The sequence below is a fragment of the Palaemon carinicauda genome, chromosome 26 (assembly GCF_036898095.1).
Source record: "Palaemon carinicauda isolate YSFRI2023 chromosome 26, ASM3689809v2, whole genome shotgun sequence".
NCBI lineage: Eukaryota > Metazoa > Arthropoda > Malacostraca > Decapoda > Palaemonidae > Palaemon > Palaemon carinicauda.
The window spans coordinates 96,284,379-96,308,378 of NC_090750.1; the positions used below are offsets into that span (position 1 = coordinate 96,284,379).

Here is a 24,000-nt window from a genome sequence, read left to right on the forward strand (position 1 = left end):
CAATGATGTTTTAAGAGATGGATAGAGGCTGCCAAAATGAGAGAGATGGCTGTATTAGAAGAAATGATAGTGCTGGAACAATATTTACGAGGAATTTTTTAACATATTCGATCGTACTTAGAGAGAGAGGTGATAACACTTAATAGAGCCGCTTCTCTGAGTGAAGATTATAATATTATCAGTCGTAAACCCTCCTCGGTTATAAAGTTTCAACTGTCGTTCCGACCAAGTGGCAAGTATTTGCCGAACTATGGAAACCAGTTCAGTAATAACTATGGGAACAAGTTCAGTAGTTACAGTGTAAGTACCATTGGTATTCTTCCAAAGCAGAATGTGATAGTACCACAAAAACAATCGTCGAATCGTCCTCCAGATTTTGTGAAAGACGTGCAGAAGATTAATACCGTCTGTTATAAGTGTGACTAATTCAGTAGAAAATGTTGGTCGAACCAACCGAAAGCAGTCTCCCAAGTGGTTAAGGATAATTCAACTTCAAACTTCACAGAATGCGAAGACGAAGGGCCAAACGGTAAAGGTCAACGAGGAAAATAAACCAGCTAACGTTTACACAATGAACAGGACAACCCCAAACAGGGTGAATGCCTTTAAACCGTATCTTTATGAAGGTTTCTTAACCGCTTTGGATGGGAGCGAGCAGATCCCGGTCAAGATATTGCGCGACATGTGTTGTAATCGTAGTGTGGTGACAAGATGTGTATGTACACCCATTGGTGGAAAAGTCTCTCACAAGGGACTGTCATTTTGAAGGAAATAGGAGGAGAGGAGGTTACTCCTATTTGCTGTTTGAAACTGTCATGCAAGTTGGTGACAGGTCATTTTGATTTTGCGGTAAAGGATTCATTGGCTGTCAAAGGAGTAGAAGTCATATTGGCAATGAGGTTGGTGGACCGCTGCTTGTGCCTTGTCCCTTTGTAATGGAGAAACCACTGTAATATAGTCCTACGACTGAACTTAAGAAGGACTACCCATATCTGCTTCCTAGTTCTCTCCTATTAGGAGTATGGCGAAGAAAGTGGCTGCAGAAGAAGACAGAGAAACCGAAGGAACAATGGACTTGGCAGATTTTTTTACGGAAGAAGAGGTTTCTCATGATAGTATGCAAGAGGAGAGCTCCCAGAAGAGTCCGAAATATGAGTTACGATAGACGAAGAAAAGGGAAGACAAGGAAGCAATGGATTTGGGAGAAATGGAAAACTCAGCATTAGAAGTAGGACAAGTGAGTCGGAAAAGGGTGATAGGATTGCATCGGAAGGATGTGACATTAACAGAATTAATGTACCCTGTGGTGGATGAGACGAATGTGCAGCAGTCTCCCACCTGTTATTACCTCAAGGATGGATTGTTTATGAGGAAGCATAGACCCGTTGATATCCCTGGGAATACTGAATGGGGCATATATCATCAGACTTTGATTCCCACACCTCTGAAAAGACGGGTGATTGCCGTAGCATATGAGATGGGGCACATGGGAATAAGATAGACGACGTAGAAGATTATGAAACAATTTTTCTAGCTTGGCACGTTTGTCAGAGGGCTGGAAAGCCTAACGAGTACATCAATAGGGTCTCCTTGTCTAACTCCTTCCTCAATCAGAATTTTCTCACTACCTTTATGTAGTTTTAGGATTGCTGTACTTCCTGCAAAGATATCTTAAAGTGTTACCATAAGATTCTTCTATTCCTCGTTTTAAGGGCTTTTATTACTGCTGATGTTTTGACAAAATGAAAAGCTTTCTCGTAGTCTATAAATGCCATACTTGGTGGTTTGTCATACTTTGTTGATTTCTCCATTATGTGGTTAATTCCATGAATATGGTCAGTTACTGAATACCCACTTCTAAAGCCTGCCTGCTCTCTTAGTTAATTAAAGTCTAGCTTTCTTTCCATTCAGCGTAAGTTTTACTGAGAGTAGACTTATTGGACGGTAATTTTTCTGGCTTTTGTGTCTTCGTTTTTGTGAATTACTATAATGATAAAGTTTATCCAAGGTATTGGTATAAGGCATTCTTGCCCTTTTAAGGATTTGAAATCTCCTCCATTTATTATTAAATCTATTGTTAGGTCATCTTTTCATAAATCTTTGCCTCTCGTCATGACTTATAATGCTATCTTTACTTCTCCTACTGTTACCTTTAGTACCTGCTCAGGTGTTTCATTAAATCTATTAGCAAAGTTATTTCTTATATGACTATTTCATAGCATTGTAAAGAAATTCTCTACAATTTTTATCACCCCATCTCTTTTGTTGATAATATTTCCATTTTCAATCTTTAAAGGAAACATCTGTTCTTTAGTATTTCCACAATTTTGGTCTGATTGTGTTTAAGAATGTCTTGGGCTTTTAGATTTTCTATTTTTTGTATAGATCTGCTACTTCTGTTTCATCTCTCTTGGATTTCACACTCTTTTCCAGCCTTGTCTTTATTATTGTTGGTTTTTCTGATAGTTTTCTTTGATCATTTAAAGGAACTTTTCCAAGTATTATAATGTTGTGCTGATTATAATACAAATTTTGTTAAATTACTGTTCATTTCTTCTTTACTTTTTTCCATTTCATTATGTAGCTGGGAGTGTCTATTTTGTATTGCTGAACTCGATAGATTTTACTCTCATTACAGGAGTGTTTATTTTCTTTCTAAAAATTAGTTTTCTCTTTCTTTCCTTAGCTATAGACAAATATTTCTTCTCATATTCTATGATCGCTTAACTTTAACTTGATCACACTGTTATTTCTTTAACTGAATTAGCCTTTTCATTGAGAATAAAATCTGTTCAATTTGGAATTACCCTATTTTGGCTTCTCTATATCCATTTTTTATGTTAATTGTTATATAAGGAAAAAGATGTTCACGATCTTAAGAGTGTTCCTTTCAGCAAATTCTACAAACATGTCTCCTCTGTCATATCTTGTGCCTACTCCAGTTTTACCTACTGCTGATTCGATTCTCCTCTCTTCTTTCGACCTACTATAACATTGAAAGCAGCTGAAACAAATGTAACGTGTGTTTTTTTCATAGGAATCTACAGGTCTTCATAAATAAACTATTTCATAAATAAACTATTTCTTCCTCTTTATAGGATGTTGTTGGTGCATATGTTTGAATGATCTTCATTTTATACCTCTTATTTGTTTTCATAATTAATCCTGCAATTTTATAGATAGTTCTACAAACTTCTTTTATATTACCTGCAGGATTTTATTAATAAGGAGACAAACTTCATTGACTTTGCTCCTTTCATGTCCTCTGAAGCAAAATACAGTATATGGTCTCTTTTTACTCTATATAAGATTCCCCACTTCTGCCATTTTATCTTAATCCTATTTCATCCCGATTTATTTATTACATCTCTTCTAGTAACACAGAAAGATCTTCTTCCTTAGTAATGCCCGGTAATTTTTCATTGCGACATCCGTGACTATCAACACTATCTTCTTACCCGTGATCACTATTCATCACAAATATCAGAAAAGATTACTTCACCATATCACTACGCTTATTAGTATGATAATGAGGATAACGTCATGCCAAAAGTCAACCTTCAGAAGCTTGCATCAGAAATTAGAAGCAAATAACTGAGTCACATGAAACCTATAAACCAAACGCAGTCAATATCAGAATGCATATCATAAAAGAAACTACTTTTGAAGTTTGTGTTAAAAAAAATAAAGTTTGAATGTTGTATTTCAGCTTTAATCTAATCTACTTATATACAGTTTAATATTAATAATAAATACATTTTTCAGAACTCCAGTCAGCAAGAGGATTAATGGTTCATGAAACGATTTAATTGGGCCTTCCATAAGAGGTAGAAGGGGCTCTGACAGAGGCTGTCCTCTCGAAGGATCCTTCACGTTGACGGCGGGCGTCTTCCTCTGCGGCGAAGGCAATTTGGTCAAGGACGAACTGGGGAATGGGATGAGGAAATTCAGGAGCCACTGGCAGCAGGTTAGACTCAGGCTGGTAGCCATTTTCGTTCGCCACGAATTTCACAAGAACTTCTGTACCGTCAGGAGCAGTGTAGCTGTGGGAAAGGGTATCTTAGTGAAAGCTCTTTGTCTTCCTTTGGCAATAGTTCTAAATCACATTGATAAAAATACCACAACACTGGCTGATTTTTCTAGAGCTTTCTTTTGCTGATGCAATTTATATTGATGATTTTCACCTTGGATATGAAATGATGTTTAGGAATCATAAGCGTTAGATAGATTTGATGTCATGACATCACCTGCATTACCGGTTTGTCACATAAACAGAGCCAACTACTAAGATAATGCAACAGGACTTGTTAAAGAATAAACTTTCATGTAATAATTACAATTCACTAATTACTCACGAGTACTGTCCAGCCTGTATGACAGCACCATTTGCTGCATCAGGTGAACCAGACTTGGCGAAGTGGATTCCGTTTTCAGCCTCGAATTCGACGTTGAATCGTCCGTCCTCCTCCATGATTCTGTCATCCCTCAAGATGGCTACGCGTTCTCCTGAGTCACTCCTTGAGGAGGCTGGAGCTTCGTATCTTGCTGACTGAGGGGCCCCAAGGGCCACTGCGGCGAGGGCGACGAGGATGACCTTGAAATATAATTAAGATTTACAATGTATTTTTGAATTAAATTGCTACATGCCATTTTCAGCTACCGAAAAATCTGCACAAAATCGGCTAATAGATTTTTCAGATAAGATATAGCTCTGGGAATATAATCTTCCATACTTATGTAGTACTGATTCAATACTTGATTTTGGAATCTAACGACAAAAATCACAAAAAACTGACTTTGTTAAGACGAGCCATTATCTATGGATGTAAAGACATGTGGATGCCAATTTAAAAGAAAATATGAAAATTATACATAATGATATGCCAAAGTCAAGAAGAACAGAATGAAATGTGGAATAATATTGCTATGTGATAAAAAGAAATAATCCAAATTAGTAAATGGTGGTGAAGAGCATCGAAGAATGAAAGAAGGAATCGAGGCAAGCACTCACAAACTTCATGTTTGCTGAGTTGTGAGTAACTGATGAGTAAATGGTCTCCTTTGGGGCCTTTTATACCTGTTAGCAGGTCATCTGCAGTGGGCGGAGGCATCAAAGCCAAGTGATACTGCCCTCGTCCTTGGCTCAGCCGAGTTCCACTCGTACTTTCGAGCTTTAGGTCAAGAAAGTTCCTCATTTAACGTCACACACAATTACAAGGTTCTATATGATTTCGTCACTGATTTTATCACTTGACGAAATAATTGAATAATAATGATAAGAAGAAGAAGAAGAAGAAGAAGAAGAAGAAGAAGAAGAAGAAGAAGAAGAAGAAGAATATTAATAATAGTAATAATGATAATAATGATAATAATAATAATAATAATAATAATAGTAGTAGTAATAATAATAATAATAATAATAATAATAGTAATAATAATGATAATAATAATATTAGTAATAATAATAATAATAATAATAATAATAATAATAATAATTATAATAATAATAATATTTGTAACAACAACAATTGCAATAATAATTTGTACGATTATAATACTATTTATGTACTACTAGACTACTACAATAGGATCTACAGCTGCAACAGTTATTACTACTACACGTGATAATTACTGCAAATTAATGATATATACAAAAATCGTGACAGAGTACAATAACAAAACTATAGTCCATTTCTTTTAGCGATGCATATTTGCACCGACTCGCGGCGGTGCCCTTTTAGCTCGGAAAAGTTTCCTGGTCGCTGATTGGTGAGAATTATCTTGTCCAACCAATCAGCGATCCGGAAACTTTTCCGAGCTAAAAGGGCACCGCTGCGAGTCGGTGCAAATATGCATCGCTAAAAGAAATGGACTATAGTTTCAAGAGCATCAGCATAAGTGGGAGTAACAGTGCCTTTCTTAATAGCAATAGAGAGATTTCAAAGAGGACACATTTATAGTCAAAACTATTACTGATGCTGCTTCCAGCATTAACTATAACGACAAAGGTAATAATGATAATGATAAGAGAAAATATGGTAATAAGCAACAAAGAAAGATCAATAAATTCGCCATCAGGGAACATCGTTAAAACAAGAGTATGAATGTCACAGAATCAATTAAAATTCTTGAACAAGTCCAATACATTTTTTACTTGTAGATATATTGATGCGATAATACATGTGTCACCCACTTTGCCACTTGCTCAATGAAAGCAGAATTTAAGTATTTAGAGGCACAGATTTTTTTTCCTATTAATGGACTTTATGGTTTTATGCTATGATGATTTTCTTTTCTTCTTTTGTAATATTGATATTTTAAGGAAGAGGGTTTTTTTTACATTCATAACTTTACTTTATGTGTGTTAAAATCATATGCTAATGCTAAAGCTAGTGAAAGAAATTAGTTTTAATATTTTTAATTTCAAATTTAATATACCCGTTGAGATACTACCGCGAGAGAGTTATGTGGTCCTTTGACTTTCCAGACAATACTTCATTGGATCCTTCTCTCTAGTTACGGTTCACTCTCCCTTTCCCTACACATACACTGAATAGTCTGGCCTATTCTTTAAAGATTCTCCTCTGTCCTCATTCACCTGACAACATTGAGATTACCAAACGATTCTTCTTCATCCATGGGGTTAATTACTACACTGTAATTGTCCAGTGGCTACTTTTTTCTTGGTAAGGGTAGAAGAGACTCTTTAGCTATGGTAAGCAGCTCTTCTTGGAGAAGAACACTCCAAAATCAAACCATTGTTCTCTAGTCTTGGGTAGTGCCATAGCCTCTGTACCATGGTCTTCCACTGTCTTGGGTTAGAGTTCTCTTGCTTGAGGGTACACTCGGGCACATTATTCTATCTCGTTTCTCTTCCTCGTGTTTTGTTAAAGGTTTCATAGTTTATATAGGAAATATTTATTTAAATGTCATTGTTCTTAAAATATATTATTTTTCCTTGTTTCCTTTCCTCACTGGGCTATTTTCCCTGTTGGGGCCCCTGGGCTTATAGCATCTTGCTTTTCCAACTAGGGTTGGAGCTTAGCAATTAATAATAATAATAATAATAATAATAATAATAATAATAATATGAATTCTATGTCTGTCATAGGGACATTTTTCAAAAGATATTCTAAAATACTTTACATATTATCATCATTATTAATGAAGCAAAAGCCCTAATGTGAAAAGGAAAATGCTTCAAGCCCTAGAGTTCCAGCAGAGAGAGTATCTCAGGGTGGAACGGAAATAGAGAAGTTACGAATATACTATGAATGAGAAAGAAGAAAACACACCATAAAATATACTAATATCAGTAGCAACGTTAAATACATACGATTTTGAACTTCTGAAGTTACACTGACTCAACTACCACATTAGGATCATCATTCCACTATCTGGTCACAGCTGGAATATAACTTCTAGAAAATTGTACAATATAGAGCCCTTTGATGGAGGAGGCAAAACTGTTTTAATTAACTTGCATAGTCAACTGCAAACAGTTCTATTTACAGGATTGTAATGTCTGGGGAGACCTGAATGCATGAGGTGGCCAGAATTATGAAAAATCCTATGCATTATGCACAAAGAACTAGCTGAATGGTCATGTCAGATATTAATATTCTGAATAGGGATAAGGAATTTAATAGACCACAGATTAGACAGGGGATTAATGATAAAATAATAGCAGAATGAACCAAATAAACCATTTCATTAAGACAGATAGATCACTAAAAATCCTAAGACTTTCTCAATATTTTCTTTTCACACTTGAAGAAGAATTAGACCCGATATTCTTCTCAAAAATAAATTTGCAATCAAGATCCACACATATAAAATGGATTGGTTGTTCGTAGTTGAAGAGACATCATCAATGAAAAGATTTTTATGCTAATGAACCACTGTCTTTGACCTTCTTAAAATCATACTTTGAGTTTTGTTGAGGTTCAGCTTCATGCTCCATAATTTGCACTACACACTAGTTTCAAAAAGATCTCTACTGAGGTACTCAGCAACAACAGGTCTATATTCATTGGATTGAATGGAGGTAAGGAAAGTTGCATCATAGGTGTATGAAATAAGATTTTTTTCCAAGGTCATCTCGCATATTATACATACACAATATGAAAAGTAATGGGCCAAGAATAGTACTCTGTTAAACACCAGATATTACAATTCTATAGTCACTTTGGTGCCCATTTGCAACTCCTCTTTACAATCTACTGCCTACCCATTCACTAGTGATGCTAAGAAATGACCACCTTTGCACATTTGTTTGAGTTTGAGAAAAAAGTCCAAATGATTAATACAGTAAAAGTCTGCACTATATTCAACGCCAATTATACAAACTTTCTGACCACAATCAATGGATTTTTGCGCAGCATTAGAAAATGTTTGTAAGAAGTGCATCATATGCTCCAAGACCTTTGTGAAAGCCAAACTGTAAGCTAGGGAACACATGATTACCTTCAGCATACCTATATAGAAATACAAGCGTTATGGAAATTTCATGGTAACCTGCATGGCTAAATCTGCCATAAACACTTGCCGAATGCAGTAACATTATCAATTCTTTAACAAATGCAAAAACAAGCTCTTCACCGGATAGATAGATTACCAAAAATCTTACGACTTTCTGAATGGAATTTTTTGTATACACTTGAAGAATAATTAGACCCGATATTTTCTCAAAAATAGATTTGCAATCAAGATCGACGCAAACAAAATAAATTGATTTTATGTAGTTAAAGAGACATTATCAATTAAAAGATTTGGGTGTTAAGGAGACACTATCTTTGACCTACTTACAATCATGGATCTTGCACTGGACACAGCAGCACCGTTACATTCCCAGAGACTCGTAGTTGTTTGATGGCATAGCTATGATGAATGAACTTTCTCCCCAGGGCAGTGCCATAACTTCTGTACCATGGTCTTCCACTGTCTTGGGTTAGAGTTCTCGTGCTTGAGGGTACACTCGGGCACACTTCTATCTAGTTTCCCTTCCTCTTGGTTTGTTAAAGTTTTTTTTTTAGTTTTTATAGGAAATATTTTTTTTAATGTTACTATTCTTAAGATATTTTACTTTTCTTTATTTCCTTTCCTCACTGGGCTATTTTCCCTGTTGGGGCCCCTGGGCTTGTAGCATCTTGCTTTTCCAACTAGGGTTGTAGCTTAGCATTTAATAATAATAATAATATGATGATGAATGAACTTTCTGCCCAGAAGGCTAACAAATACAGTTGTGAGGAGCTTGCAGAATCTTTAGTACAAATGATCATGAATTGAAGTCATTCAGATACGGATAGGCATACATTATATTTGGTGTATAGTCTGTAAACAACTTGCTAAGTGTTCATACTAGACAGTTGCGTTGAACTGGTAGAGCTAAAAATAAGAGTTACAAACTACATGACAACACTTGCATACTGGACTACAATACAATTCTCAGTAGTAAGGACACAAAAGTGTAACAAACTCTTTATTTGGCACAAAACGTAATTGAAAATTGGGGTATTTCTTTGACCACTCATACAGACAAAGGTGATATGTTTTCTAGTCCTTCTATGATAAAAATTCCAAGCACCCAGTAGGAAGCAGACACCTTATCAATTACTCTATGCTACAGCATTAAGTCAGGCGATATCCCTCATAGCTACTGCTCAGACACTGACATATTGGTTCTTGCCGAACGAGGATATCTGCATTTGAATAAAGAGACCATTATGATAATGGGAAATGGTGACCATGGAAGGCCGGTAAAGTTCAATGTCATTTATGATGCTGGTGGTCCAAATAGGATTCCTGCACTGCTTGGCTTTCATGCTATTAGCGGGTGAGACAATAGAGGACACATATTTGGAAAAGGAAAACTAACCTGCTTCATAGCATTTTTGAATGCCAATTACATAATAATGTTGCAGCTGTAGAATTCACATTCCTCCATCCAAAGGAATGCAAATGTGAAGCAAATGGTAAAAGAGCTTGAATGTGATCATTTCTAAATATGAAAGTGATGAGGAGCTGAAATGAGATGAAGAAGGAGGTGCCTGATATGAAGTATACAATGTTTTAGTTCTTTTTGGTAGCAATAATTTTTCAGACGCAAAATGTTTATCCATAGGTACTGTATGAACATATTAATTCATACTTTGAACTACTTATTTTATACAACTTTATTATGCCTGGCAGATTCTATTGCTACAGAGTTCAAACTATGGATATATTGATCGATTATTTATAATCTAATTGTACCAAACACGTTCCTATTTTGTGATAGATAAACTAAGGATAATCACATTAAATTTAATAAAGGTACTACTGACATGTCTATTATATTTTATGCAATTATTTCATATCGCATGAGAGTTACTTCTGGTAAAAAAAAAAAAAAAATGCAGTGATGTTGATACTGAGCCACAGAAAAATATTTATCCTCGGTAGGTATTTAAGAGCTGTTGAGCATATCTTAGTGTTTATCTTACTCCCAACTATCATTTGAATATATCAGATACTATTTTCAAATTTCAAATTTACATATGTTAACAGCACGTAAAAAATATTTTTTTTTTTTTCACCTTCCAAATTGTGACCATTGATATAATCATGTTTAGCAGCCATTTTCATTGACATATTATTATTCTATTTTTCTCAGTAATCTATAGAATTCTTTCAAGATTCAAATTTATACTTATTATATTAAAAGAAAAAATGAAATGGGTGTTACTTACTTGTTTATATCACATGTAGTGTTTTAGCTGCCATATTGGCGTCCATCTTGGATTTGACCTGTCAAAACATTATGAAATTTAGAGGGTTATTTTTTTTTTTTGGGGGGGGGGGTCTAATAAACACAAAAAGTTTGATTTCGAGAAATCTATTAGAAAAGCCCACAGAATTACAAATCTCCATGTATTATATGTAATGCTTCCAAGCAAATAAATTTCATATAATTCTAACGTATCTTATTTTGTGTGTGGGTGAGTTTGAACGTTGCTTTTGGTCATGTGGATCAAAGCTAAAGTCTCGGTGTCAGGTAGACAATGCTGGCCAGCAACTTGTTGTCGTTGACAAACAAGTTGAATAAGACAGACCTAATCACATCAATAAATCTAAAGAACTACTAATACAAATAGCTCCTTGAAACACATTTTGGTAGTCTTGATATTCCTCCGGAATCCAGAATAATGAAAGGTAAACAAATGGCCTCTCTCTCTCTCTCTCTCTCTCTCTCTCTCTCTCTCTCTCTCTCTCTCTCTCTCTCTCTCTCTCTCTCTCTCTCTCTGCATGTGTATAATAACTTTGCGACCTAATTTAGATATTTATTATCCTTCCATGACCAGCCGCTTAACGATCATTATGACCGGCTTTATCTGATGGCCTTAAGAAGTAACTCCACCTTCTGGTCGTCAAAGAAAACGAAACATTCTTGAGCTCGAAGGGCCAAGGGCACGATCCAGTATTGTTGCATTTTTGATGACCCTTCGCTAATGATCCCCAGTATATAAATGAGGAGACAATCTTTGCACAGCGTCAGTCGCTCAGTTGGTCTTTCATCATGAAGCTCGTGAGTCTCAGACGCAAACTTTCATATTTGCTTTCTTTCCATCTCTTGGCTTTGAAATCTGAATTACTTCCACATTTACAAATGGACTTAAGAGTTGACTTGTATCAGACTAATTCATGGCAAAGAACAGATATATTTCTCGGATAATTTCAAAAAAAAAAAAAAAAAATATTAATTTTAAGAATCTAAAATTCAGCAGTTGAAGGTGCAAGTTCCATCTAAAAATCAAATATACATTTCTGCAGGTCATCCTCGTAACCTTTGTCGCAGCAGCTTTTGCTGTCCCCCAGTCTAGTAGATACGAGGCTCCTGCTGCTTCCCCCAGAGCCGACTCAGGGGAACGCGTAGCCATCTTGAGGGACGACAGAATCATGGAGGAGGACGGACGATTCAACGTCGAATTCGAGGCTGAAAACGGAATCCACTTCGCCAAGTCTGGTTCACCTGATGCAGCAAATGGTGCAGTCATACAGGCTGGACAGTACTCGTGAGTGATTTTATATTCATGGTGAATTTATATACAAACTTATTCCATATTGCAATAGTTTAGGAAAATATAATGCCTACATATTAAACTTTCAGGTGAGTAAATAAAAAAAAATTCTTCCAAAATACTACCGTTTAACCCTAGATACACTGCACCTGACGGTACTCCTGTCCTCGTCAAGTTTGTAGCCAACGAAAATGGCTTCCAGCCCGAATCTGACCTCCTTCCAGTAGCTCCCGAATTCCCCCACCCGATTCCTCAGTTCGTCCTCGACCAGATCGCCTTCGCCGCTGAGGAAGATGCCCGAAAAGGATCATTTGAAAGGCAGGCTTCAGTTCGCGTCCCATCTACTTCTTATGGAAGCCCCCAATGATTGTCTTGATAAGAATAACTGACTTTTTGAATGATGAAAGCTTTGTTGTTATTCATATTTATTTGCAATGTAATTAATAAAGCATATTGAATGAAAAAAGGGTTCTTTTTGATACTTTATAAGTCATGAATATGAAATTACATCTTTGTCATCTCCTTTTTGCAATTTTGTTTTGACGAAATGTTTATTCTTTCTATAGTCTTTACGGCACAGCAAGAAAACTAGTAAGAGAATCTCTCTCTTTCTCTCTCTCTCTCTCTCTCTCTCTCTCTCTCTCTCTCTCTCTCTCTCTCTCTCTGTTTATTTGTTTGACTGGAAATATTGTAATATGTTTCACCAAAATAGACATTATAATGCGAGATACACCTTGCAACAAAGGATGACATTGTCACTGATGTCTGTCAATTCATGTATTATATGGAAGTCGTGTGAACTACCAATACACGTTATTTATTCCATAGTTTCACTTCTCAGTCAAATTAAATATTTTTATCTCAGTATAAATTGATTATCATTTTGGTGAATCAGAAGCCAGTCTGAGTTCTAAATATCAGCAGGGACGGCATAATATTTCTGAAATTTGTGTTTACAAATTAATCTTTGAACCGTTATGTCTTAACCTTCAATTAAAATCGTTCCTCTTTCACGAGAATTACTCTATAGGGCTAGACGTTCTTTGATCTTAACTAATCTTTCTCTCTCTGACACTCCATTCTCGTCAATTAACTCCGCTTATGTGCCGAACCTACTGGAGTTTCATTCAAGGATGCCTGTTGGTTTATCAAGAGGTTGCCTTACCCCTGCCTGTTCCTTCATACTCATCTAGTGTACTGTCCTTCCCTCAGCTGAAGTGGCTATCCTGGATAGTATTAAGCCTTACATGGTGTAGTGGCTCTTCATTGTTGACCCATTCAATACAACATTTTGCTAATTGATCATTCATATTTTCTCTACGTAAATTCAAGTACATATTATTTTAGTTGTCATTATTATCATGTTTGATATCAAGTATTAAAAAGAGTTTTTATTGCTTTAATTCTTATTCTATGTGGATATACGGAGATAAACCCCATACCAGTGCATCTCAGACTGTGCTAGTGTCGTCTAATGTATTGCAATATTCATTTCCTAAATTATTATCATTAACTTTATTACTAGCTAAGCTACACCCTAATTGGAAAGGCAGGATGCTGTAAGCCCAAGGGCTCCAAAAAGGAAAACAGACCAGAGAGAAAAGGAAATATTTGAACAAAAACATTAAAATAGATCTTTTATAAAATCCTTTGAGGCAAGTTTGAAATTTTGAAATTCCACCGAATCAACTACCTAATAAGGAAGATCATTTGAAAATTTTGTCATGGCTGGAATAAAACTTCTAGAATACTGTACAGTATTTAGCCTCATGGTGGAGAAGGCATGGCTATTTGAATTTACTGCATTTCTAGTATTACAAGTAGGGTGTTTCTGTCTGGGATGATCTAAATGCAAATGGTAGTCAGATTTATGAAAAGAACTAAGTGAACAACGGTGCTAGATATCAATATCCAGGTCAGGAATAAGAAATTTGATAGACTGCAAGGTCTTATCCAACAAATTAAGATGAAATTCAGCAGCTGAAAGCTGAAGACCTGACAGGAGAACGATACTCAAAACAAGTCAAAACGAAAGATTTATAGCACTTCTCCAGAATAAATTGATCACCGGAAATCTTAGAAGGCATTCTCAATAATCCCTTTTTTGTGCAACTAAAGAAGCAGACCGAATGTGTTTCTAAAATGTAAATTTGCCATCAAGAATCACAGCTGAATTTTTAAGAGTCCTAAAGAGTTAACGAAGTATTTAGATCTGGATGTTGAGAAGTCACTATCCTCGACCTAATTACAATCATACTTTGGGTTTTGTTAGAGTTCAACTTCATGCCCCATAATTTGCACCATGCACTAACTATAGTTAGATCTCTATTAAGGGATTCAGCAATCCCAGATCTACATTCCGGAGATGGAATTGAAGCAAATAGAGTAGCATCATCTGCATATGTAACGAGCTTGTTTTCTTGGCCAATCCACATTTTATGTGAATGAAAACTAGTGGACCAAGAACACCACCCTGAGGAACACAGGATACAACATTCTTATACTCGTTATTGTGCCCATCAACAACAGTTCCTTCTAGAAAGTCTGATATTTTAGTGTGTTCACAAACATTAGTTTGTGAAAGGAGGCACTTGTCCAAGCACTTTATTTTAGGTTTTTAGAAGCCAATAAATCTGAAACGGAATGCCATTAATGAGGCAAGTGGGGTGACAGTGTACATCAGGACTGTGTAACCTACTTCTTATAAGTCCTGCTATGAATGTGGATATCATAAGATAGTAGGTAGTAGGTTGGCCAGGGCACCAGCCACCCATTGAGATACTACCGCTAGAGAGCTATGGGGTCCTTTGACTGGCAGACAGTATTATATTGGACCCTTCTCTCTAGTTACTGTTCATTTTTAATTTGCCGACACATACACCGAATAGTCTGGCCTATTCTTTCCACATTCTCCTTTTTCCGCATACACTTGCCAACACTGAGATTATTAAACAAGTCTTCTTCCTCCAAGGAGTTAACTACTGCACTCTAATTGTTCAGTGGCTACGTTCTTCTTGGTAAGGGTAGAAGAGACTCTTTAGCTATGGTAAGCAGCTCTTCTAGGACACTCCAAAATCAAACCATTGTCCTCTAGTCTTGGGTAGTGCCATAGCCTCTGTACAATGGTCTTCCACTGTTTTGGGTTAGAGTTCTATTGCTTGAGGGTACACTCGGGCACACTATTCTATCTCATTTCTATTCCTCTTGTTTTTATAAGTTTTTATAGTTTATATAGGAAATACATATTTTGGTGTTGTTTGCAGCTCTTAAAATATTTTAGTTTTCCTTGTTTCCTTTCCTCAATGGGCTATTTTCCCCGTTGAAGCCCCTAGTTCATAGCATCCTGCTTTTCCAATTAGGGATTTATCTTAGCAAGTAATGATAATAATAATAATAATAATAATAATAATAATAATAATAATAATAATAATAAAAGTTTTTGGCAGGTATTAAATCTTTTATTTATTTTCCATCTATCAGGATCCAAACTTTCATGAATCTATCATCAATTGTTTTCTTATCAGCATAATTAAGATACAAAACGATAAAAAAGACCTCTCCCTATTTTGTTAGTGATCTCAATGCCCACCATAGGGAGTGATTAAATTCAGTTTCTCCTACTGGTTGCCATGACTTGACCCTTTTACCCTCAGGCTCTTTGGAAATTTCCAACCCTCAACCCCCAGGGGGTTATTTTTTTCCCAGCACATTTTGCAGTATATCATTTTTAAATTGCTCTAACAGCCTTAATTTTTGTCATAGAGAGGTCAGGTTGGTCTCATTCTCTTGGAGAATGCCTGAATTTTCTCAAAAAATTATCCAAAATATGAAGAAAAAAAAATTTATAGCATTTTTTTGCAAGGACGTACCGGTACGTCCATGGGGGTAAAGGGATGGGTTTGTGAAACGTACCAGTACGTCCTTTGGGGGTAAAAGGGGTAAGAGATTTTTGACTTTGAGAATCAGAGGTCAGGCTACAAAATTTCAGACAATTGCCAGGACATAGTATACGTTGATTCCTCTGGTGTTATATCAAACTAGGCTGGTCTTCTAGTCGGGAGATCTCATTATGCCTTAGTTTCATTATTAGTAAAGCGTGAGCCACTTATCCCTAGCGTGTTATATTCTTGTAAGCTATATATGAAACTTTGAGAAGATTGGATGGGTATTTTTATTGTCTTTAGTTTTGATTTGGTCACACTTGTATGAAAACGTTGAGCTTGTTGCTCCTTTAAAAAGGATATCTGGTCAACTTTATTATTATTATTATTATTACTATTATTATAATTATTATTAGTTTTATCATTATTATTATTATTATTATTATTATTATTATTATTATTATTACCTAAGCTGTCATCCTAGTTGGAAAGCCTGATGCTATAAGTCTAAGGAAAATAGCGCCGTGTGTAAAGGAAATAAGAAAATAGATAGAATAGCGTGCCTCAAGCAAGAGAACTCTAACCCAAGACGTTGGTTTGATTTTGGAGCATCCTCCTCCTAGAAGAACTGCTTACCATAACTGAAGCATCTCTTCTACCCTTACCAAGAGGAAAACACCCCCTGAATAGTCACAGTGCAGTAGTTAACGCCGTAGGTGAAGAAGAATTGTTCAGTTATCTTAGCGTTGTCAAGTGTATGAAGAAAAACGAAAATGTATAAAGAATAGATCAGACTATTCGGGGCACGTTTAGGCAAAGGAATTATCAGTCGTACCTAGAGTAAGAACCAACTTAGCACTATCTGGCCAGTAAAAGGACTCAATACCTCTCTAGCAGTACTATCTAAATGGGTGACTTGTGCCTTGGTCAACATACTATTCCTTTCCGTGTGTTGAAATACCAAATCAAGGACAAGTTCTGGTTCAATTATGATTGTAGATGTCGTGATTTTTCTCCGACTTATTGAAATGAATGATTCTAGGCCCGATGGAATGGGCCGATGACAAGACCTTGAAGAGGTTTGCTTTCCAAAACTATTCAGGATTCAATAAAATATGATTACAATTTTCAAATTAATTACAAAAATAACCATTTGATAGAGAAATAACACATAATAACACTTTAAGCTAATTGAAAACTAGAACTGTCACCCTTAGGGGGTCTGCAACATGTGCTCATGAAGCACAAAGTCCACGTTGGACCAAAAAAGACTAAATTTTCACAATTACAATGATAGTTCCTTGGTAAATCACCTACCAAGGTCCACAGGCGTATTTTAATGCATAAAACCAATCCCCAGTCCCAGGGATGACAATTTTACTGACCAATATAACTCACATACAATACTCAGACAAAAGGAACCGACCTGGTATCACGTGGCTTGGAGCGGAGACAGAGAGACGAACAATAGCACAACTTACTGGGTTGGAGGTTTAGGCAGAGATGGACGAGCGTCGTGCTGGACAGCTCCGAGGAAAACTACGATCTCCCGCGCTAACTAAAGTGTCCTTGAGAGATGCGAGGGAATTCTTACATTACTTATTCAATAAGGGGTTTGATAAAGCTTCTTTATCGACCACAAGACAGAGAAACAATCAAAGTCTTACTTCAGATCAAAGGGTAAACATAATACTTCGGCTGAAGGCCCTAATTCGCCGTAATCCAACGAACTAGAGCGTCCTTGGCTCTAAACATATACATCGATATTTTCATCGTGGTGCAACAGTATAATAGTATTTTTGTAATTCGTAAATAATAAATACTTTGTCTCTCTGACACCCGCTCCTTCTCCACCAGGTGGTTGAAGTTTATGTCACAATACCGTCACGTACTGGCCTACAATCATGCGCAGAAACGCCCGCGAGATCTTCCAATCTTACCTCAATTTAAGGCAACGTTCGTGGAGTTAAATGGCGGGGTTTTCGAGTGATCAGTTCGAAACTCCCGACAGTAGACATACATTTTTTATGAAAGGAAGCTCATCATTATAGAAAAGTAATAGATCAGATATGACTTGGAATAATTATACTCAGCTGAGAGCTGTTGTTCTTTTTGGTAAAATCTGGAAGACAAATGGTGGGCTACCCTTAGATCCTTGCTCTTTGGTGTAGGCAACAATTAACAGATCCTCCTTTGCCTAAATGAGATGGATGCACTTACTATCCAAAGGAAAAGGTAACCCTTATGGCTGATGGGCTTGACAGTAAAAAAAAAAAAAAAATCTATTGAGAAAGTCTTAAGATTTTTGGTGATCTATCTATTTTGATGAAATGTTTTAATTGGTTCATTCTGCTATTATTTTAGCATTAATCCCCTGTCTATTCTGCGGTCTATTAAATTCCTTATCCATGTTCAGAATATTAATATCAGGCATCACCGTTCGGCTAGTTCTTTGTGCATATTGCATAGGATTTTTCATAATTCTGACCACCTCATACATTCAGATCTTCCCAGTCATTACAATCCTGTAAGTAGAACTGTTTACTGTTAACTATGCAGTTATTTCGAATAATCTTGTCTCCTCCATCATAAGGCTCTATATTGCACAGTTTCCCACAAGTTATATTCCGGCTATGACCAGACAGGGAAATGATGTTCCTAATCTGGTGATATGGTCAGTGTAACTTCAAAAGTTCAAAATCATTGAAAATGCCTTTTGCTGGAGAGGTTGACATTAGACTCATTTCACATAATGCATTTGGCTTACGTATTTAGCATTGCTACTGATACCAGAATATTTTATGCTGTTTTTTTTTTTTTTTTTTTTTTTTTTTTACTCATTCCTAGTATATTCGTAACTTCTCTATTTCCTTTCCACAGTGAGATAATTCTCTTCTGGAACTCTAGGGTTTGAAGCATTTTGCCTTTCACATTAGGGCTTTAGCTTCATTAATAATGATAATAATATGTAAAGTATTTTAGCATATCTTTTAAAAAAGCTGCTGTCAGACATTGGATTCCTGCTATTTATATATTAAAGTTTAGATTAAAATATTCAAACTGATTTCTTTCATTAGCTTTAGCATTAGCATATGATTGTAACATACATAAAGTAAAATTATGAATGTAGAATAAAAGAAACCTTTTTCTTAAACTATCACTATTACAAAAGAAGCAAAGAAAATCATCAAAGCTCAAACCATAAAATCCATTTATAAGAAAAAAAATCTGTGCCTCTAAATACTTAAAATCTGCTTTCATTGAGCAAGTGGCAAAGTGGGTGACACATGTATTATCGCATCAATATATCTACAAGTAAAAAATGTATTGGACTTGTTCAAGAATTTTAATTGATTCTGTGACATTCATACTCTTATTTTAACGAGGTTCCCTGATGGCTAATTTATTGATCTTTCTCTGTTGCTTATTGCCATAGTTTCTCTTATCATTATCATTATTATCATTATTATCATTGTCGTTGTAGCTGATGTTGGCAGCAGTAGCAGTAATTGTATTGACTATAAATGTGACCTCTTTTAAATCTCTCTATTGCTATTAAGAAAGGCACTGTTGCTGCCACTTATGTTGGTGCTCTTGAAACTACTTTTGATTAAGTATAAGTCTATTGCTATTGTTATCCGTCTGTAACGAGTTATATATATATATATATATATATATATATATATATATATATATATATATATACATATATATATATATACTGTATATATATTATTGATTTGCAGTATTCATCACGTTCAGTAGTAATAACTGTTGTGGCTGGTAATCGTAGTGTAGTAGTGATAGTAGTAAAAGTACTATTATGATCCTACGAATTATTATGGCTGTTGATGTTAGAAATCATATTATTATTATTATTATTATTATTATTATTATTATTATTATTATTATTATTATCGTCATTCAATTATTTCGTCCAGTGATAAAATCAGTGACGAAATCATAAATACCCCTTGTCCTTGTCTGCGAGGTTAAATGAGGAACTTTCTTGACCGAAAGCTCGAAAGTACAAGTGGAACTCGGCTGAGCCAAGGACGAGGGCAGTATCACTTGGCTTTGATGCCTCCGCCCACTGCAGATGACCTGCTAACAGGTATATAAGGCCCCAAAGGAGACCATTTACTCATCAGTTACTCACAACTCGGCCAACATGAAGTTCGTGAGTGCTTGCTTCCATTCATTCTTTCATTTACATTCTTCGATGATCTTCACCATAATTTACTAATCTGAATTATTTCTTGTCACGTAGCAATGTTATTCCACATTTCATTCTGTTTTTCTTGTAAATAACATTGACATTGGCATAACTTCATATACAATTTTCATATTTTCCTTTAAATTGGCATCCACCTGTCTTTACGTCCATAGATAATGGCTCGTCTTTACAAAGTCAATTTCTGTTATTTTTTTGTCGTTAGATTCCTAAATTAAGAATTGAATTAGTACTTAATAAGTAAGGAGGATTATATCCACAGAGCTCTACTTTATCTGAAAAATGTATCACCAGATTTTGTGCAAATCTGTCGGCCGCTGAAAATGGCAAGAAACAACGTAATCCAAAAATACATTTCAAACCTTAATTGAATTTTAAGGTCATCCTCGTCGCCCTCGCCGTAGTGGCCCTTGGGGCCCCTCAGTCAGCAAGATACGAAGCTCCAGCCTCCTCAAGGAGTGACTCAGGAGAACGCGTAGCCATCTTGAGGGACGACAGAATCATGGAGGAGGACGGACGATTCAACGTCGAATTCGAGGCTGAAAACGGAATCCACTTCGCCAAGTCTGGTTCACCTGATGCAGCAAATGGTGCAGTCATACAGGCTGGACAGTACTCGTGAGTAATTAGTGAATTGTAATTATTACAAGAAAGTTTATTCTTTAACAAGTCCTGTTGCATGATCTTAGTAGTTGGTTCTGTTTATGTGACAAACCAGTAATGCAGGTGATGTTATGAAATCAAATCGATCTAAAGCTTTTCATATCCAAGGTGAAAATCATCAATTAAATTGCATCAGCAAAAGAAAGCTTTAGAAAAATCAGCCAGTGTTGTGGTATTTTCATCAATAGTGTCAATGTGATTTAAAATTTTTGCCAAAGGAAGACAAAAAGCTTTCACTAAGATACCCTTTCCCACAGCTACACTGCTCCTGACGGTACAGAAGTTCTTGTGAAATTCGTGGCGAACGAAAATGGCTACCAGCCTGAGTCCAACTTGCTGCCAGTGGCTCCTGAATTTCCTCACCCCATTCCCCAGTTCGTCCTTGACCAAATTGCCTTCGCCGCAGAGGAAGACGCCCGCCGTCAACGTGAAGGATCCTTCGAGAGGACAGCCTCTGTCAGAGCCCCTTCTACCTCTTATGGAAGGCCCAATTAAATCGTTTCATGAACCATTAATCTTCTTGCTGACTGGAGTTCTGGAAAATGTATTTATTATTTATGTTAAACTGTATATAAGTAGATTAGATTAAAGCTGAAATACAACATTCAAACTTATTTTTATTAAACACAAACTTCGAAAGTAGTTTCTTCTATAAATATACACTCTGATATTGACTATGTTTGCATTATAGGTTCCATATGACCCATATTTATTTGCTTCCAAGTTCTGATGCAAGCTTTTGCAGGTTGACTTTTGGCATGACGATATCCTCATTATCATACTAATAAGCGTAGTGATATGGTGAAGTAATCTTTTCTGATATTTGTGATGAATAATGATCACTGGTAAGAAGAGTGTGTTGATAGTCACGGATGCCGCAATGAAAAATTACTGGGCATTACTAAGGAAGAAGATCTTTCTGTGTTACTAGAAGAGATGTAATAAATAAATCGGGATGAAATAGGATTAAGAGAAAATAGCAGAAGTGGAGAATCTTATATAGAGTAAAAAGAGACCATATACTGTATTTTGCTTCAGAGGACATGAAAGGAGCAAAGTCAATGAAGTTTGTCTCCTTATTAATAAAAATCCTGCAGGTAACATAAGAGAAGTTTGTAGAACTATCTATAAAATTGCAGGATTAATTATGAAAACAAATAAGAGGTATAAAATTAAGATCATTCAAACATATGCACCAACAATATCCCATATAGAGGAAGAAATAGTATATTTTATAAGACTTGGAGATACCTATGAAAAAACATAAGATTCGCTTTACATTTGTTTCAGCTGCTTTCAATGCTATAGTAGGTCGAAAGAACAGAGGAAAATCGAATCAGTAGTAGATAAAATTGGAGTAGACACAAGATATGACAGAGTAGACGTGTTTGTAGAATTTGCTGAAAAAAATCATGAACACTCTTTTATATATAATTAAATAACATAGAAAATGGGCATGGAGAAGCTAAAATGGAGAAATTAAAAAGTAAACAAATTTCATTCCCAATGAAAAGGCTAATTTAGTTAATGAAATAACAGTGTGATCAAGTTAGAGTTAAGCGATCATAGAGTGATGAAAATAATTATTTTTCTATAGCTAAGGAAAGAAAGAGAAAACTAATTGTTTTAGAGAGAAAATAAGCACTCCTGTAATGAGAGAAAAATCTATTAGAGCCCCAGGCGAAATCACTCAAAGACTATAGTATCTGACCGGACGGGTTTCGAACCCTGGTTCAGGATACTTGTATGACATTGACCATACCACTCAGCCACGTGGCTGAGTGGTATGGTCAATGTCATACAAGTATCCTGGACCAGGGCTCGAAACCCGGCTGGTCAAATAGTAGAGTCTTTGAGTGATTTCGCCTGGGACTCTGATCCTGAGGTCGTTGAGAGAATCCAGACCTTAATGTATTAATATATATGGCTTATTTGAAATATATATATATATATATTTATATATATACAAATATATAAATATATATATATATATATATATATATATATATATATATATATATATATATATGTATATATATATATATATATATATATATATATATATATATATATTTATATACAGTATATATATTTATATGTATATACATACATATATATACATATATGTATGTACATATTTATATATATGCATATAAATATATATATATATATATATATATATATATATATATATATATATATATATATATATATATAGATAGATAGATAGATAGATAGATGTGTGTGTGCGTTAGTTATACTCAAATTCATTTTCAGTCCTACATTTCTATTTTCTCCATTCAAATCTTGTATCATCTTTTGTAATTCCTACTATGATTTACTAACCAAAACTATGGCATATGCAATTCTTAAGTTGTGAAGGTATTCCCCATAAATATTGATTCCTACATTTTCCCAATCCAAATTCTTGAAGAATTCTTCTATACATGAAGTAAATAGTTTAGGAGAGTAGGGGTCACCCTGTCTTACTCCTTTCTCAATCGGAATTTTCTCTGTATCTTTATATAGCTTTAGGATTGCTGTACATCCTGTATAGATATCTTCAAGTGTTTTAACATAGAATTATTCTATTTCTTTGTTTTTTAATGTCTTTCATTACTGCTGATATTTTGACAGAATCAAGAGCTTTCTCATAGTCTATAAATATATCAGTGGTAGAAAAATAAAGCTCAATAGTTTCTAGTAGTTTCTACAACCTCACCATCCAAGTGAATTAGGGATGGGGATTTTGGAGAGCCTTCCTTGGCCCTAGCGTGATGAAGAGGGTACTTGGGAGCTATTATATGTATATATTGTCAGTGTCTAGGTCATTGTCCTGCCCCTTACCTATGCAATTCATGACCGACCTTTAAACCGACTTTTTCCTTGAATGATGAGCCGTTCAAACTAGCTTGGATATCATGAACCAACATCTCAGTGAAATAGAAAATATGATAGACATAGATGCTGTAAGGTGATCGTAGGACGTTTGGTAAGCACTGAGAAATATTAGTATGTTGTCATATGCAGCTTACCAATGTAGTTTGGGGATGCAAGTGCACAAATATGGTGGCCAAAGAACTAAACGTCAACATTGGCTCCTGGTGATCCGCCAAATACTAACATACTGGAATTTCAGGTAGAATAGCTTAAGAAGAACAGA

General features: G+C 35.5%; 4 protein-coding genes across 4 annotated transcripts in view; 2 read left to right on the forward strand and 2 right to left on the reverse strand.

The window, feature by feature from the left end:
• The window catches only part of LOC137620333 (cuticle protein AMP1A-like), a 257,324-nt gene that overhangs the window by 225,967 nt on the left and 7,357 nt on the right, over positions 1 to 24,000 (reverse strand). The gene's annotated exons all lie outside the window — the stretch shown is intronic.
• Positions 3,691 to 4,992, reverse strand: LOC137620336 (cuticle protein AMP1A-like). Its single transcript, XM_068350570.1, has 2 exons — positions 4,356 to 4,992; positions 3,691 to 4,043 (listed from the first exon to the last, which is right to left on the reverse strand). The coding sequence occupies exons 1-2, from the start codon at positions 4,469 to 4,471 to the stop codon at positions 3,806 to 3,808; spliced, it is 354 nt and encodes a 117-aa protein (XP_068206671.1). The 5' UTR covers positions 4,472 to 4,992; the 3' UTR covers positions 3,691 to 3,805.
• LOC137620331 (cuticle protein AMP1A-like) lies at positions 11,426 to 12,519 on the forward strand. The gene is made up of 3 exons (XM_068350566.1): positions 11,426 to 11,566; positions 11,812 to 12,053; positions 12,198 to 12,519. The coding sequence occupies exons 1-3, from the start codon at positions 11,558 to 11,560 to the stop codon at positions 12,424 to 12,426; spliced, it is 480 nt and encodes a 159-aa protein (XP_068206667.1). The 5' UTR covers positions 11,426 to 11,557; the 3' UTR covers positions 12,427 to 12,519.
• LOC137620332 (cuticle protein AM/CP1114-like) lies at positions 20,044 to 21,433 on the forward strand. The gene is made up of 3 exons (XM_068350567.1): positions 20,044 to 20,120; positions 20,554 to 20,792; positions 21,095 to 21,433. Exons 1-3 carry the CDS (start codon positions 20,112 to 20,114, stop codon positions 21,330 to 21,332), a joined length of 486 nt encoding a protein of 161 aa, XP_068206668.1. The 5' UTR covers positions 20,044 to 20,111; the 3' UTR covers positions 21,333 to 21,433.

Coding starts and splice junctions, on each gene's coding strand:
- LOC137620331 (XM_068350566.1), top strand. Junction 12,054..12,197: donor ATACAGGCTGGACAGTACTC/GTGAGTGATTTT, acceptor GTTTAACCCTAG/ATACACTGCACCTGACGGTA.
- LOC137620332 (XM_068350567.1), top strand. Junction 20,793..21,094: donor ATACAGGCTGGACAGTACTC/GTGAGTAATTAG, acceptor CCTTTCCCACAG/CTACACTGCTCCTGACGGTA.
- LOC137620336 (XM_068350570.1), bottom strand. CDS start 4,471: ATGGAGGAGGACGGACGATTCAACGTCGAATTCGAGGCTGAAAACGGA. Junction 4,044..4,355: donor ATACAGGCTGGACAGTACTC/GTGAGTAATTAG, acceptor CCTTTCCCACAG/CTACACTGCTCCTGACGGTA.